The following is a 14,531-nucleotide window of genomic DNA, read 5'->3' as shown; positions in this document are numbered from 1 at the left end:
TACAGGAAGTTCTGACAGGAAGTAGAGAACCCAATGTTTCAACATGTATCCATTAAAGATCTGTCGTTCATGTAAATATATTTTTTTATTTTTATTTCAATCGCTTCAAAATAATTATACAATAAAGTTCTATTACAACAGTGTTACCCTTCATGGACAGTGTAAACAGCTTGTCTTGTCAATTAATAATCGAGTCTTTCATGTGTTTTAAGCAGGAAAATACATATATGGTACACTACAGAGGACGTGCAGGTCCACAAGTGGGAAGTGTGTATGAACATTTAAAGTTAACACACACACACACACACACACACAGAGGGACGTGACTTGATCTGATAGCATCATATTCATTTGTCACGCAGAACAGTGATGATGAAACCAAGCTCATGAAATAGACAGAACAAATTGAGATCCTAATCCCAATTTGTTTCATGGCTGAGAGATTTATTGGCTAGAATAAAAAAAAGCCCTTTTTTTGATCCTCACAAAGTGCTAGGGTGTTAAATATTTATCCTTGACAGATAGAGAAGCCAAAAGTATGTGAATAACAGACAATAGCTGCACCACAAGGAGCACTAAATGTGTAAAAAAAAAAATAGCTGTGTATAAACAGCTCTGAGCGTCTACTGAGATTTGGCAGTGGTGTCAACACTGATTACACTAAAATGCTTGTGCAAAGTTAGTGGATTTCGGCCATGTATTAAAGAAGCACGACAACTAACACAAATAACAAACTTGCAAACACAAACCCTGCTGCCCAGAACAAATGTTTTGAATTCACAAAGTGGGCAGCTTTCCTATCAAAAAACCTCTAAAAGAAATGATTGTTCAGTAAAACCAACTACATTTATGCTCTTCTAGATGATTATGACATCTTGCTTCAGTCATACATCACAGGAAGGCAAGCTGTTTTGTATTTCACTGCCAAATAAATACCAATTTGGCACTTAAAATTTGTAAAGATGTAAACGCTTGTACTGTAAACAACAAAAGATTAAATATGAAATTTCCTTCATCTTTTTTCTCAACAGTTAATATATGTTTCTGTAAATATCATAATAAAGCTTAATCTCGCCTTGGATATGACAAGCCTATCTTTATATGTACAGGTGATCTACCAAAAGTGTATAGTGCAAATCTTCACTGTCATCATAACACTGCTCATGTATTACCTTGTCATAATTTAAAAACAACCAGAAATATGTCTAAAAATGTTCTATGATGCTAAAAATCAGGTGCAGAGAGTGAGTGTAAACTGTATAAAGCATACTGCACCAATAGATCCAGGGAGATGGAGGTGAATAAGCTGCCTCTGAGCACACTGAGAGAGAGAGTGTGTGTGTGTGTGTGTGTGTGTGTGCGCGTGTGTGTGAGTGTGTGTGTGTGTCAGGATCAGCAGCAGGACTTCTTCTTTGAAGGGGTATCAACCAGAGAGACAGTTTTCTCTTTCACTTTGTCCTCTTGTTCCTTTAGAATCCTAAAAGGAAAGGGTTTTTGATTTTTCAGTGCATAAACAAGACAACATCAGTATCTTTTTAGAGTTGAGTAGTTTTAGCACTCAATAACACAACAACCCTCCTTGCGCTGTAGTGAAGCTACATCTAAGCTAACATACCTTGCCAAGCTCACCATGGACTCGGTCACGTTTTGGCCAGAAAACGCGCTGCACTCAAAGAAAATCAGCCGAGCCTCCTGAAATAATGCACAATGATCAACCTGCTCAAGTACATGCGATATTACCTAACAAATACAAGCAACACCACGTCATCCTATCTACCTCTTCCTTTCAGTGAGGTTTTTATTAAAAAATACAAAATACAAATTCAAGAGCTTTTATGAGATCAAATGGATTCAAAAGCACTTAAAACATCACAGGTCTGTTGTTGTGAAGAGGGGAAAGTATAAGAGCTGATGAAAAATGAATTAAAGAAAGAAAATTATTTATGATCTACTTGCTGGAAACACTGTTTTCATCTATTTTCACTTATGCATTTAAGTTCTTTTCACAATTGGTGGCTTTTGTAAAGAAAACATGATGCCTGTTACTTTTTTTTTTTTTTTTTTGCAAATCATACATGAGATAATTAGAAAGCTTTGCTTGAAATATCTCCTAGCTAGATTAGTTGTATTATTATTAATAATAAATATTGGATTTATTATGGTGAGGTTTTGAGGTTTATAATCACTTATTCTGCCTTTTCTACCAATGCTCTTTTATTCATCTTGGTTGATTTCACTGGCTTCCAGGTGACCTCACTCACTTTAGCCAGTTTCTCTCCCACACTGAACTGGATCTCTCTCTGGTCCTCCAGATCCATTTTATTTCCCAGCAACATGACAGGAATGTCATCTCCTGCTCCTTCCTAAAAGGAAAAGAAGATATACAAAATACAAAATGCTATACATAATTTTAAAAAAGTTCAGAATTTTATAATAAAGATTTTTTTTTTTCCTTATTTGGATAAAATTATGAACATTTACAGGCATGTTACATTACAGGCAGTTTTACTCATTTGAATTGGCCACCCAGAAAGTCAAATTAAGCATCAGTGTACCCGAACTAGGTATACATAAATATTTACATATCTTTTGAGCTTATCAAAGGTGTGTCCCACTTTGGATTACCTGTACACTGGCCAGCCATGATCTCACAGCTGTAAAAGTCTTTTCACAAGCGATATCATACATGACAACTACGCCATCTGCTTTGCGGAAAAACTGTTTCGTGATGCTCCGGTACCTGCCAGAAGATTGGAAAGGAAATTGGTGTAAATGCAAATTATTACAAAATTTAACCCTAACATTAAATGGATTTTAAATGGTATTTTTATTTAAGGAAGAAAAATGACTAATCATCTATACACTGAAGCTTGATTTATAGACAAAGTCTCAGTAAGTTTTCCCACATTTTCCCCATTCTTCCTTAACAAAGTGAATTTTTTTTATTCTTACAGTATTAGTCTTATTCTTATTAACTTCAGGAGAGGGGGGAAAAGTTTGAGATGCTTATTTCTAGCCACTATAAGATGACAACAGGAAAAAGCTTAAGCTGCATACATGTACCTATAAACAGTAAATAGTACATTGTGTCCTTCATTGATAAATTTTGAAACATGGTTCTGCAAGTTTCAAGTTTAACTGTAGTACAAGCGGAATAAAGCTCTGTTGTCGGAAAATAAACAACACTTACGTACTGTAACATTAGTAGTGCGCTTACCTTTCCTGCCCAGCTGTATCCCACATCTGCAGAGCTACCTGGCTGTGATCCACTAGAAGTGTCTTTACACTGTAGTCAATACCTATATATAAATGGAGAATGGCAAAAAAAAAATACATTTTACAGACATATGTGATGTTTCAAATTGATGTCAACAGCTCTGTTAGAATGTGCTTCATTTCTTTTTGATCCTCTTTACTTTTTGAAGCTTTCTGTCTCCCTTGGGGTTCATAGATCAATGAGCATGTGACGAGTGTAGACTGAGAGTAAAGGGCATAGATGATTGATCTGATGTTGGGACAGACAGTAATATTGATGTACTGTAAGAGGGAATAAGCATCTGCATTTCTATTGACATTTAAATCCAACTTGCTATTGAGCTCTCTGTATATCAACTATGTTAGAAACACACTACCTTGGGAAGTAGCTACAGTACAGAATTTACAGGCATCTACAGAACATTTCATAATTAAACTGGTGTCTAGGACAGAAAGGTTTCCTCAGCACTCTGTGGTGTTAACACAGTCAGCAAGTTTGAAATTCCCAAACACACAAGTGAAAAACAACCTGTTCAGAGTTTACGCACAGAACAGCCAAATGCTGACAATATGATGGGAAAAACATCATGGGAAGACTGACCAACAGTCGCTGAGGTTCCTGAGTAGAAACAGTCATCACAGAAGCGGCGCAGTAGAGAGGTCTTGCCAACACTGGAGTTTCCCACCAGAACAATCTTAAACAGGCGGTCTGGTCCTGAGTTTGCTCTTTCCTCCTGAATGACAGAGCAGACCAGCTACCATTGAATTCTTAAATCACAGGTTATAGTGCACTAATTCTATACGTTAGTGTTTCTATAGTAACAACTTACTTCTGTTAAACGTTAAAAGTTTAACAGTTGATATAGTGATGTTTTTTTTTTCTCCATCAAGCAATAGAGGCAAATGAGGGAACTGTTTATAACTACTATAAATAAATACCAACAGCAATTATCTTTCCACAAAACTAGATGTATATACAACTGAAATATCTCTAAAAAGTGATAAAAAATATTATGCCATTTCATTGTTGATTAATTTTGTACAACTGTGTGCTCTGTTGCGTTACATTCCTTACTTGCTAACTGTGAGATACTGGGAATAGTGTGTTTGGAGTTACTACACAAACATACACTTAATATCACAGAATATATCACTTGGTCCAAATCTACAGGTATTTCTAATATGTGGTTATTTACAGAAATTGCAATCTCCACAGAATACTGTGGAGCTGACTTGACTAAAGGGGACTGTGAAGGATTTTATCATTAGATATTTCAGACATTCTAGTCTACCCAAAACATTCTAGTATACCCAAGATTTTTTTGTCCTTTTAACAAAGTTCATGTTACAAAGAACATTCACACTGCTCCCATTGACCTTCCCTTCCCCAAAATAAAACAATATAACTTAATGACAGAACTCAGTAACTCAGAAACACCGAGAAACACTATACTTGTTGAGCAGTTTGCTGTCTTATCTAACACACTATGGAAGCATGCACTGGTGCAGCAGACTCAGGTGGCACAGCAGCATTTCTTTAAATGTGTTCACATGCATATAGAAATGCACTTAAAGAAAGTGTGAATGGCTTCTCACCAGTTGAACAGTCTCCTTGCCCACAGGTTGCCCTCTGGGTGAGGTAGGAGTGTGTGCATATCTGCTCTCTGCTGGAGGACACTGTGAGATTGGTGTGCTGGTAGAAGGAAAGATACTGGTCATTCGGAGGTCAATTCCCTCTTCTAGGTCTTCCTCTTCCTCGCTCCAGTTCCTGAGCTCGGCCTGGTATTCCTTCTGCAGGAGCTGGGGGAGGTGATCTTCCTCGATGGAGATGATCCTCTGAAGCTGGTGTGAAGGAGAACGCAATCCCTCTTGATCCTCCTGCCCTACAGCTAAACTAGGCACCTTTACACCTACTGCACTCTTCCTCTTAGAATGTGGCAGTATGTCGTCTTCATCATCACTGAAGAGTGTAAAGAAACAATAATATATACAAATATGCGAATGTATTTCTACCCCTTATAGAGTACAAAATTTTTAGACAATTACCTGATTATGTGTTCTTTAAATGAAATGTACTTCTATTTAATAGAACGTACCTCTTAAATGATTGCTTCCTTTCTGTATATCCAGATCTTTGAGCCCTTGCTGCATTTACAGCTGAGTTCTTCGGTTTCTAAGAAACAAAAATTATTATATAACCTTCCTGTTTTGAAGCCCTCCACAAACCGCCAGGTCAAAATAATGTCTATGATTTCTATTAACTTACTTGATAGCACATATCCTGCTCATCTCGCAAATGTTTGTTCATTTCCCTAAAACAGCGAAAAACAGCTATTTGATCTGTTCAGACGTTTAGCATCGTACAGACATAACAGACTGTTGTTTACTGCATTTGCAGTCGTATTCTTGCCTTAGTAAATCTAGTTGCTTAAGTAGACTTGCTCTTTCTCTTTGCAAACCCTCTGTGATTCTGTACATCTCCCTGAAAAATCAGAAAACAGCATAAAGAACTGGGGAAGAAAAGACAACACCACATGGACATGCTCATGTAATGCTGGTGGGCAACCTGTTGCTCATAATACTTTGAATGTGTTAAAAAGTAAAGTAACGTGAAAATTGTGTATCTCACATCTCTCGCTCTTCCTGTAGGTGAGAGGCTTGTTCCTGCAACAGAATGAGCTGTTCTTGTGCTAAACCCAGCTCCTGAGTGGTGTGCTCCAGCTCGTGAGCCAGCTCATCATTGTACTGTTTTAGTTTCACATTTTCTACTGCAGTCTCCCTCTGCTCGCTGTGTAGCTCACGACACTGCTGCTCTAACTAACACACACACACACACACATTTACAAGAACTCATTATCTCAAAGCACATTAAAGAAATACAGTGGCCTTGAGAATTATTGGCAGCCTTTATGAATTTATAAAAAGAATAATATGCAAAAACTGAACTAAATTGCATTGAATGGTTTCTGTCATGCCATGGATAGAACAAAAGCAGTGTCTTCCTGTAATTTTTAACAAGATTCGAGAAATTTCTTAAAAGGCGTTTTGCTGCCCACTCCTATACATTTTAAGCTCCTTTATATTCTTAGGCTTGAGCATGTGAACTTCTCCCTTAAATTCAGACCACTGGAGTTTTGTCAATCTTGACAAGAGCCCCTGAATTACCTGCCAAAAAAAGAAATCCAGACACAAAGAATCAATGATTCACCACCATATTGTGCAGCCAGTAACAGGTAGGTTTTCTTGTATACACTATTTCGGCTGAAAGTATTTTTATTCTCTAGAGTAACAGAGGCTTTTATCATGTGTGAAACAGGATATTTAAACCCCAGGGGAACTGGACAAGATCCTGTGGACTGAGGGCAAATGGAAAATTATTATTCTTTTTCTTATTGTTATAATCTCTAATTAATTTAAAATATAAAAATGTATATATAAATATAAAATAAATAATAATAATTTTGCTTATTGCATGAGAGGAAATGTCTGAAACATAAGAAACATGAATTTGTATGATTAATGTTTATTTTATACACTCATTTCTGCTCATATTTATTAAGGGTGCCTTAATCGTATCTTTATAATGTACATTTCTAAGCAGGTAGGAGTGCAACCAACAAGCCATCGTAAACAAAACACTTAATGCACTTAACTACAGGGTCAGTATTTTGAGTACTGTCAAAAGAGTGATGTCCAGCATTAGAGGATCATGTGCAATGACTTGTTTGATAAGAAAGCAGGAACAGTGGTGTCAAGTAGTGCTCAATGCCAAAAATAGACCTTGTAATACTGGATCACTCAAAAGCTGAGATGCACTGCACCGTGATTAGACAGCAGTGTTAATGCTCTGATAAACAAAACATTGGTGGGCCTCCTCTGTTGTATTTGTTTACTTGAATAATAGAGAAAATTTAATTCTCAATTTCTCAAATTCTCGAAATAGAATTCACTCATCATGGGTGTCACACACTCTCAAATTCACTCATCATGGGTGTTATTATTATGTCAGCAGTATTAGGGTTTCTAATAGTATAAGGTACATCTTTCTTAAATTTATAACACAGCAGTCTGAAAAGAAAAATGGCAATTCTTGGGAATATATTAAATACTGAATCTGTATCACTGGAAAAACCAAATCATGCCCATTATAATCACACACTATTAAACACACATGCATACACAATTTCACATATGAATGCACTGTGTATGGCCGCAAACAGATAGATATGTAAATATCCACGTTTGTTTTATTCTGTATGAATGTGCAAATACGTGCAAGGTCATAGAAATGTAGAACACGCACCCGTTTCTGTTTGTTCGAAAGCAGTTCAAGTTCCTTCTCTTTGCTAGAAAGCTGGTACTCGAGATCTTGACTGCGAGTTAAAAACCTTTCAGAATCCTGTAGGACAAATGACACCTTGAAGAAAGAAGGCTCCCAACATACAGTATGTAAGTAATAAATGTTCCATTGAGCTGTTAGATAAAAATAATAAGAGGATTTCCCTTGAATGTCTGATAAACAGTATGTTTGAAAATAAATGCATGCAAAACAGTTAACATTCACAAAAGGTCAATGAGGCATTGTCATACTTGTAAAATAATCCTGTCTTTCTCATTTTTGATCTGTTGCTCCATTTCCTCATAGAGACGCTGGATTTCATCATCATGAGAAGCTGCTTTCCTGTACAGGACATATTGGCACAAAATGGTTTACTTTTGCATTCGCTGGCTGATTTGACTGTAGTCAGAAAGACAAATGTTAGCATAATTATTTCCAAAAAATAATTTGTTATGGGGATGTGGATTTTTTTTTGAGAATCAAATCAAAGCTGTTGTTGCTCCTGAAATGGGTTGGTAACCATTAATTAGTTTTTACAGCTATTTTATTTTCATTTTATTCTAGGCATTTCATTTGTAATTATTCTTATTTTAATTATATCTGCTGGTGCACTTTCTCCTTACAGAGAAAGTAGAGAATAATAAGCACTCGAATGTTCCTGGATTTTAAGGGACACATAAGGCAAATTGTTAGAGGTTTCCAGATCAGGGCCACAGAGTAGATTTAAAATCTGAGCTTGGTGAGCACCTTTTGCTTTCTGCAATTTCTGCAAAAACAGAAGATACTGAGAAGTTCATTAATGAAAGTTGCAGCCATAAACCACATTGGAGATATAATTAAATGGCCAAACGTTTGTTACAGTAAGCCCATCATTTTATCAATGCAGCATACTGTACCTAATCAAGCAAGAAATTCAACAAATTCTGCAGTGATAACCTAAAAAATAAAATAGTAAATGACTGACCTTTTTAAAGCAGTTTCCATCTCGCTCTTCTCCTTATTAGCTTCTTTAATTTGGTAAGTGACTCTGGCAAGGAAATCCTCGAAGTTAGACAGCAGACGAGGCTCATCGCTGCGCAGCTGAGCCCATAGACTGCGCACTATTCTTGGACTAAAAACAATCAGTGAAGGTTCAGTCACTCACTTTAGAATATACCTTTAGACATTTTTTATATTACGAGTATATTTACTTCAAATTTGCTGTTTTAGCATCTAGTATCAAAAACTGTTGTTTTATACAATGAAAAACATAATCATTTAAGACATAAGAGTGATGCAGATTTCTAAATGCTGTAATCTGAGCTCAAGTCCTTCTTGTAGTTTATCCTCTGAAACTTAAAGCAATTTATATAGCTCTAATATTAACGTTCGACGTTCACGTCTTATATACAAGCTGTCACTTTGTATAATGAGCAGAATTCATAAACTAATTACGAAGTCCTTTGGCATGGTCTGGCATTTATGGTGTATGTGTACTATCCAATTAAAATCATCAGGGTTTATTTTTAAGGTCTTCCACTACAATTCTCTTTCCTCCATTATAGAACGATTGCAATTTGTTAAACTATTCAGGCGACACATGAATGACATTAGCTTCTCATAATCAAAGATGAGGGAAGTCAGGATAATAAAATGTCTCTGTTTAATCAGACAGGATTCCCTTGAGAACAGCTCGGTCTCTTTGTTATGATTGATTGCGTTCTAAACAATTTCAGCCTGTGTTATTCGGGACCTTTCTGTATTTTTCAGGAACTGAGATTTGCTTTTGGAATACTTTTAGTCCATTATCAGTATCTTATCTTATAAGTACAGCCTAAGGGGAAGATTCTGTCTAATGTTTCCTAAAAATTCAAACTCCATTTACAACCTCATTGCTGAGAATGGCTTAGGGATGTAATTGGATAGTGATTACATTTCACTGTGACACGACTTGCATGCACTGATGAAAATGAAATGGAATGCAAAAGGGAGCTAAATTAATTTCAGGCTTTTTTATTCTTAAAGAAAAAAGCAATCCACAGCTGATTGTGTTGTACTGAATAGATCAAGCAATTTAAGAGAAATTCAGTAAAAGTTTTTTTTTTTATAGATTTTCAGTGTGGAATATTTCAGTGTGTCACAAATAGTGTTTGTGTAAGAGAAATGCTGTTAGCCTGCATGTTCTTCAGTGAGTGTGATTGCAAACAGGTTACACGCACTCCTCGAAGACGTTGCTGGCTCCCAGGTTCTCCATCAGAATGCTGAAATGTTTCTCCTCATCATCCTCGCTTACATTGAGTTTGTCCTCCCAATCACTCTGGTAGAGCATATCATGTGAAACTGACTCTGCAGCATGCTCTGGAACAGGTGGTAGAGTGGCTGCTGTGGCTGCTGCAGGACCAAATACGAACTCACCTTTAAACGAAATATGCAAAGTTTTTTATTATCATTAAGCAAAATTCTTAGGTCTTTTTTTTCCTACTCCGTCATCCAGCCCACCCCACAGGACAAGGTAACATTTAAAAGCTGTGAGTAGAGCACATAAGTGCAAAAGTAAACAAGAATAAGGTCCGATTGTTCTTGATAGAAATAACAATGACATAAGACAAAACAGTTGGAAAGCTGGTATATACTTGCTATATGCTATACTTGCTAAATTGGAAAAAAATCTAATTTATTTTTGACTGATTGATAATATAAAAACCCACTAAAGCCAGAGGAGAACTCATCTGGGGTGAGATATCCGTTTCCATCAGCATCCAGTGTATCAAACACATTCTCCAGCTCCTCAGCACTGAAAGGCAACTCTCCAAGCAGCCTCTGAAACACAATATGGGATAAATGTACAATGCATAAAATAAATGAATGTTACATTGATATCACAGTGCCATTCAATTCTGTAATTTGATTGGTCAGATTCAATATTTATAACAGCAGCTCTGACAATCTAAAATAATCCTGCGTTATTGTTCGTGTAACAGCTCATTCACAGGGACTTGTATGGCAGATGCTCCACATAATCTGAGTCTAATACTAGATGATATAAATATAAGTATGCTGCTATTTCACATAGAAAACTGACATAAGAGCGGCTTTAATAAAAAGATATTTATTTTAAATGTACGAAGGAGTCTCCAGCAGTGCTTTGCATCAGTCCGTAAGTTTTCTGTTTCCAATAAAGAAGAGAGGATTTTGCTTTTTCTCAGGAACATGAAAAGTTAAATTTATCTTCAAAACTTCAAAAGATACTGATAGAAATACTGATAAGGAAATGATTGTGATGATGTTAAAGAGTACATTGTATTGTTCTTTCACTAATTAAAAAAAAAATCCCATAGCAATTTGCCATTGATAAGAGAAATAAAACTTTAGATTACATTAAGCTGTATCACACCAGTTATATTCCTTGCATATTATGCAGGCAGGTTACATTTAATCTGTTTAGTCTATTATGTATTGGTACATTGATATCTTCAGATAGGAGAAATAATATTTGATAGCGTGAATGTGTTTTGAACTTATGATTCGATCTACCTACAATAAATTTGTGATGCATAGTATACAATGTCACAAAAGAAATTATATTTAATTAAAATGTAATTATGGCCTCTATTGAGCGGCTCATTCTGCATACAAGACTTGAATGACCTCCATAATTGCACTGTGTTTACATGTCAGTGCTCAAACCCATAGATACAGTGTAAACAGCCCTATTCCTAAAAGCAAATAACACACCCTGTGTTGGGAATAGACACACGTTTACAAAGACAGGCAAGTGGCCAACTGCCTCATAAGAGTGTAAAGATTCTGTGAGTATTGTGGAAGAACTTGTAGACTAAAGCTTCTGTTTATCAGGCTTAGGTGTGACTCGTGTGTCAGCAGGCTGTTCTGTTGTGTGGCTTTAAAATGCAAGTTGTTAACACTTTAGTTTCTGGTGTTAAAAAGTAAGCACAACGTGTCAGCCAGTACTCCTCAACAAGTGGAACTCTGTACTGTATGTGTTTTATGGAGGAAAAAAACGGCTGGTCATATGGTTGTTTTTTAAATAAATATACTGATTACAAACATAATATTTCAAAGGTACAATGAGCTTATTCAGTTCTGCTCTCTGTTCAGGTGAATGCAAATAAATTGATGCATTTTTATTAATATATGTACACATGATGAGAACGATTTATAATCTAAATCAAGAGGATCTAGCAATTATGTCTAAAATGTTCAGTCGCTTGATGATGCATGTTTTTCAGCAAATATGCAAATATTTCGCTATTGGTTTCCACTCAAATGGCATTCACACAAACAATGAAGCAAAACAGAAGAAAAGAAATGGACACGTTCAGGACTTTTGTATCCAAATGTGTTGAGAGTATTTGTGTTGAACCTGAATAAAGATGTAGAGCTCATGGATATCAGTGCATCTCCATATACATCAGATCAAAGCTGTTAAGGCTTCAGAGTGTAAGCCCAGGAGTGGGCCATCAAAGAGAACAGCCACAATAGATAGATACTGATGAGGCTGACCAATCTGCACAATAATAGAAGCATAAGGGTTGTCTATCAAAGCTCTAACCTTTCTCTGCTCGTGGCTACCCAAGCTGTTTCACAGACTCCACTAAATTGACAGAGCAAAAGTGTTTACTATATCTCTACACATAAAAAAAAAAAAAAATACTGGTTGATCATGTTCTGCATCCCCATTCAAATCCTTTCTAGCATTAAATAATCTGCTGTATAAATAGCGCCATTCTTTTTTCTGCTGCACTACATTCTGCGACTATCAAAACATCCTTGCAGTGAGTCAACAAAAACTAATATCAGCCACAGCCACCAGTTAGAGATAAATTTGATTATATATTAAGCAATAACGGCAGTCAGAAAACATAAGTTGAATGTGGTTCATTTTAAACTAGTATGAGTCCATTAAAGAGGTTCAAATTATGTTATAAAAAAAACAGTACATTAATTGATTGTAGATAAAAACTTTATTGCACAGAATGACATATAGCTTCATTACCAAACAATCATTAACATAACCTGGTCATACTACATCCATGATCAAGATAGAGGGAAGGCACATCTGTCTGTCTCAGTTGAGTTAGTCCTTTTAATAAAATCAGAATAAACTGTGTTTACAATAAAGTGGTGGCTCAAATGACCAATCTCTTGTCTTTGTATTTAATGTGCTTGTTATGCTTGAGTAGCAATGTCAAATAAATTGGTAGCATAACATTAAAGCACAACATTATTATAATCCACTAATGGAAAATGTTTGAAATAATTTATGATGACTTTAGGTGACATTTTGTGCTAGAAAAGTAAAATATACTAAATTTATACTATTTATATATTATCCTGAGATATCTGAAGTTTATGTATAACATGTATATGTATATTTATGCTATAACAGAGAAAACATTCTACTGGTGCAACTGACTGCAGACTAAATATCATCTCTAATGTTAACTGTATCGTGGGTATCTTCTTATAGTTTGTTTTGTTAGAAAACTAAATAGTTTGGCGTTTTACCTTTTTTTAATTTTCTATAAATGTTCAACTTTTATTTATTTTACAATATTACTTTTTTTAAGCAACCCTATATATCAGATATTGTATAAATGTCTGTAAGTGTCTTGATCATTTTTTCATATCACCCACCACAAATTGAGTGTGACACAACTTAGTGACTTCTCTCAAGTGCATTTAAAATATTGGGACACAGTAACAACTTTTCTGTCTAAATTTTGGGTGTATTACACTTGTGCTTTGACCATCCAGGTTAACAATTCCAAATAATGTTGGACCTTGTGGCGGATGATATATTTCCTAGTTATTCAGAATCTGTGATGCGTCACATTTACTTAAAAGCGTGGTGAAGTTTTACCTGCATGTCCCATCGAGTAACGAAGCCCTTGTCCTCAGTGTCACAGATCTGAAAGAATTCTTGACTCTTCTCCAGCACGGTGCTACAGTCACTCTTCTCCAGAGGACTTGCACATACACTGGACCTGCTTCTTGTGTCCTTTCGCCTGAGCCTGGATGGCCGACACGCCTTAGAGTCACAGGTGCCACTGAAAGCTGCCATTGTAGTGCCCTTGTGTGTAGTCGTTATGTGTAAGAGACCTCCAGGCTCCTTCCTTACATGGGTCAGCTCTAGATGGGAGAATTAAAAGAACAGAGTTTCAAACACATCCATTGCCTTTCAGAAATGGTTGCTGCCCGCCATCTCTTAGCAACTGCCTCTTTAATTAGTCAATGAAGCTGCAGAGATATGCAGAGGTAGAGAGCTATACAGAGAGCACTTTTAAAGCATAATCAACATGGTTTAACATACTCAACAGTTAGTTGTATAAGTAGCACTACAACATGTAAGGTATTACTGGTGTTAGAGTATTCAATCATGAGTATGACAGGTCAAATTGTTTTGGAGCAGTCTGGGACCATTATCAGACTCAAAGCCTAACCAGCTGTACAAAATGATGGTTGTATTAAATCTCTGTTTTTATTTTAATTACCAGATATTTGACTAAAATATACAATAAAAATGCAACAAAAAAAAGTAGATTGTAAGGTTAATGATTATTACCTAAGTAAGTAATAATTGTGAGATATTTTCAGAGCATCCACTTATTGACCTCAAGGTCAGTTAAATATAACAGAATACTTGCTTGCACTCATGTCACGAAACGTAACAACATGCAGCATTTAACTGCTACAATGGGTTTGAATCTTTGTCCTGTGGATAAACGCATTTGTTTTAAGTTGGTTTGGTCCTCAAAGATTCAAAAGTGATTTTCAGAAATGAAGAGCAACATATTCAAAAGTAGCCAATACTAAATAGCCAACATTTAATGGACACCAGACTATCACAACCCTATGTGCTTTTTGAGCATCCAATTCCAGTCCCTGCTTTGCTATAATAATAACCTCTATTGTTCTGGATAGGCTTTTGACTAGATCA

General features: G+C 36.0%; 1 protein-coding gene across 3 annotated transcripts in view; it reads right to left on the bottom strand.

Annotated features, from left to right (window-relative positions):
- Nucleotides 1-83: 83 nt before the first annotated feature.
- Nucleotides 84-14,531, bottom strand: part of cracr2aa (calcium release activated channel regulator 2Aa) — a 17,896-nt gene continuing 3,448 nt past the window's right edge. For all 3 annotated transcript variants that reach the window (XM_060878119.1, XM_060878117.1, XM_060878120.1), the window contains 17 exons: nt 13,455-13,723; nt 10,282-10,393; nt 9,793-9,988; nt 8,559-8,705; nt 7,846-7,936; nt 7,559-7,654; nt 5,885-6,072; nt 5,666-5,737; nt 5,522-5,567; nt 5,352-5,428; nt 4,852-5,215; nt 3,857-3,989; nt 3,218-3,299; nt 2,626-2,740; nt 2,262-2,363; nt 1,616-1,692; nt 84-1,477 (listed from right to left, as the gene is read on the bottom strand). In XM_060878119.1, the coding sequence (XP_060734102.1) occupies nt 1,393-1,477; nt 1,616-1,692; nt 2,262-2,363; nt 2,626-2,740; nt 3,218-3,299; nt 3,857-3,989; nt 4,852-5,215; nt 5,352-5,428; nt 5,522-5,567; nt 5,666-5,737; nt 5,885-6,072; nt 7,559-7,654; nt 7,846-7,936; nt 8,559-8,705; nt 9,793-9,988; nt 10,282-10,393; nt 13,455-13,655 (2,184 nt within the window). In that variant the 5' untranslated portion in view covers nt 13,656-13,723 and the 3' untranslated portion in view covers nt 84-1,392. The remainder of the gene's footprint in view (nt 1,478-1,615; nt 1,693-2,261; nt 2,364-2,625; nt 2,741-3,217; nt 3,300-3,856; nt 3,990-4,851; nt 5,216-5,351; nt 5,429-5,521; nt 5,568-5,665; nt 5,738-5,884; nt 6,073-7,558; nt 7,655-7,845; nt 7,937-8,558; nt 8,706-9,792; nt 9,989-10,281; nt 10,394-13,454; nt 13,724-14,531) is intronic.

Source organism: Tachysurus vachellii, chromosome 9 (assembly GCF_030014155.1).
Source record: "Tachysurus vachellii isolate PV-2020 chromosome 9, HZAU_Pvac_v1, whole genome shotgun sequence".
In the NCBI taxonomy this organism is placed as follows: domain Eukaryota; kingdom Metazoa; phylum Chordata; class Actinopteri; order Siluriformes; family Bagridae; genus Tachysurus; species Tachysurus vachellii.
The sequence above is the reverse complement of the archived record's forward strand: the minus strand, read 5'-3'. Positions and strand labels throughout refer to the sequence as shown.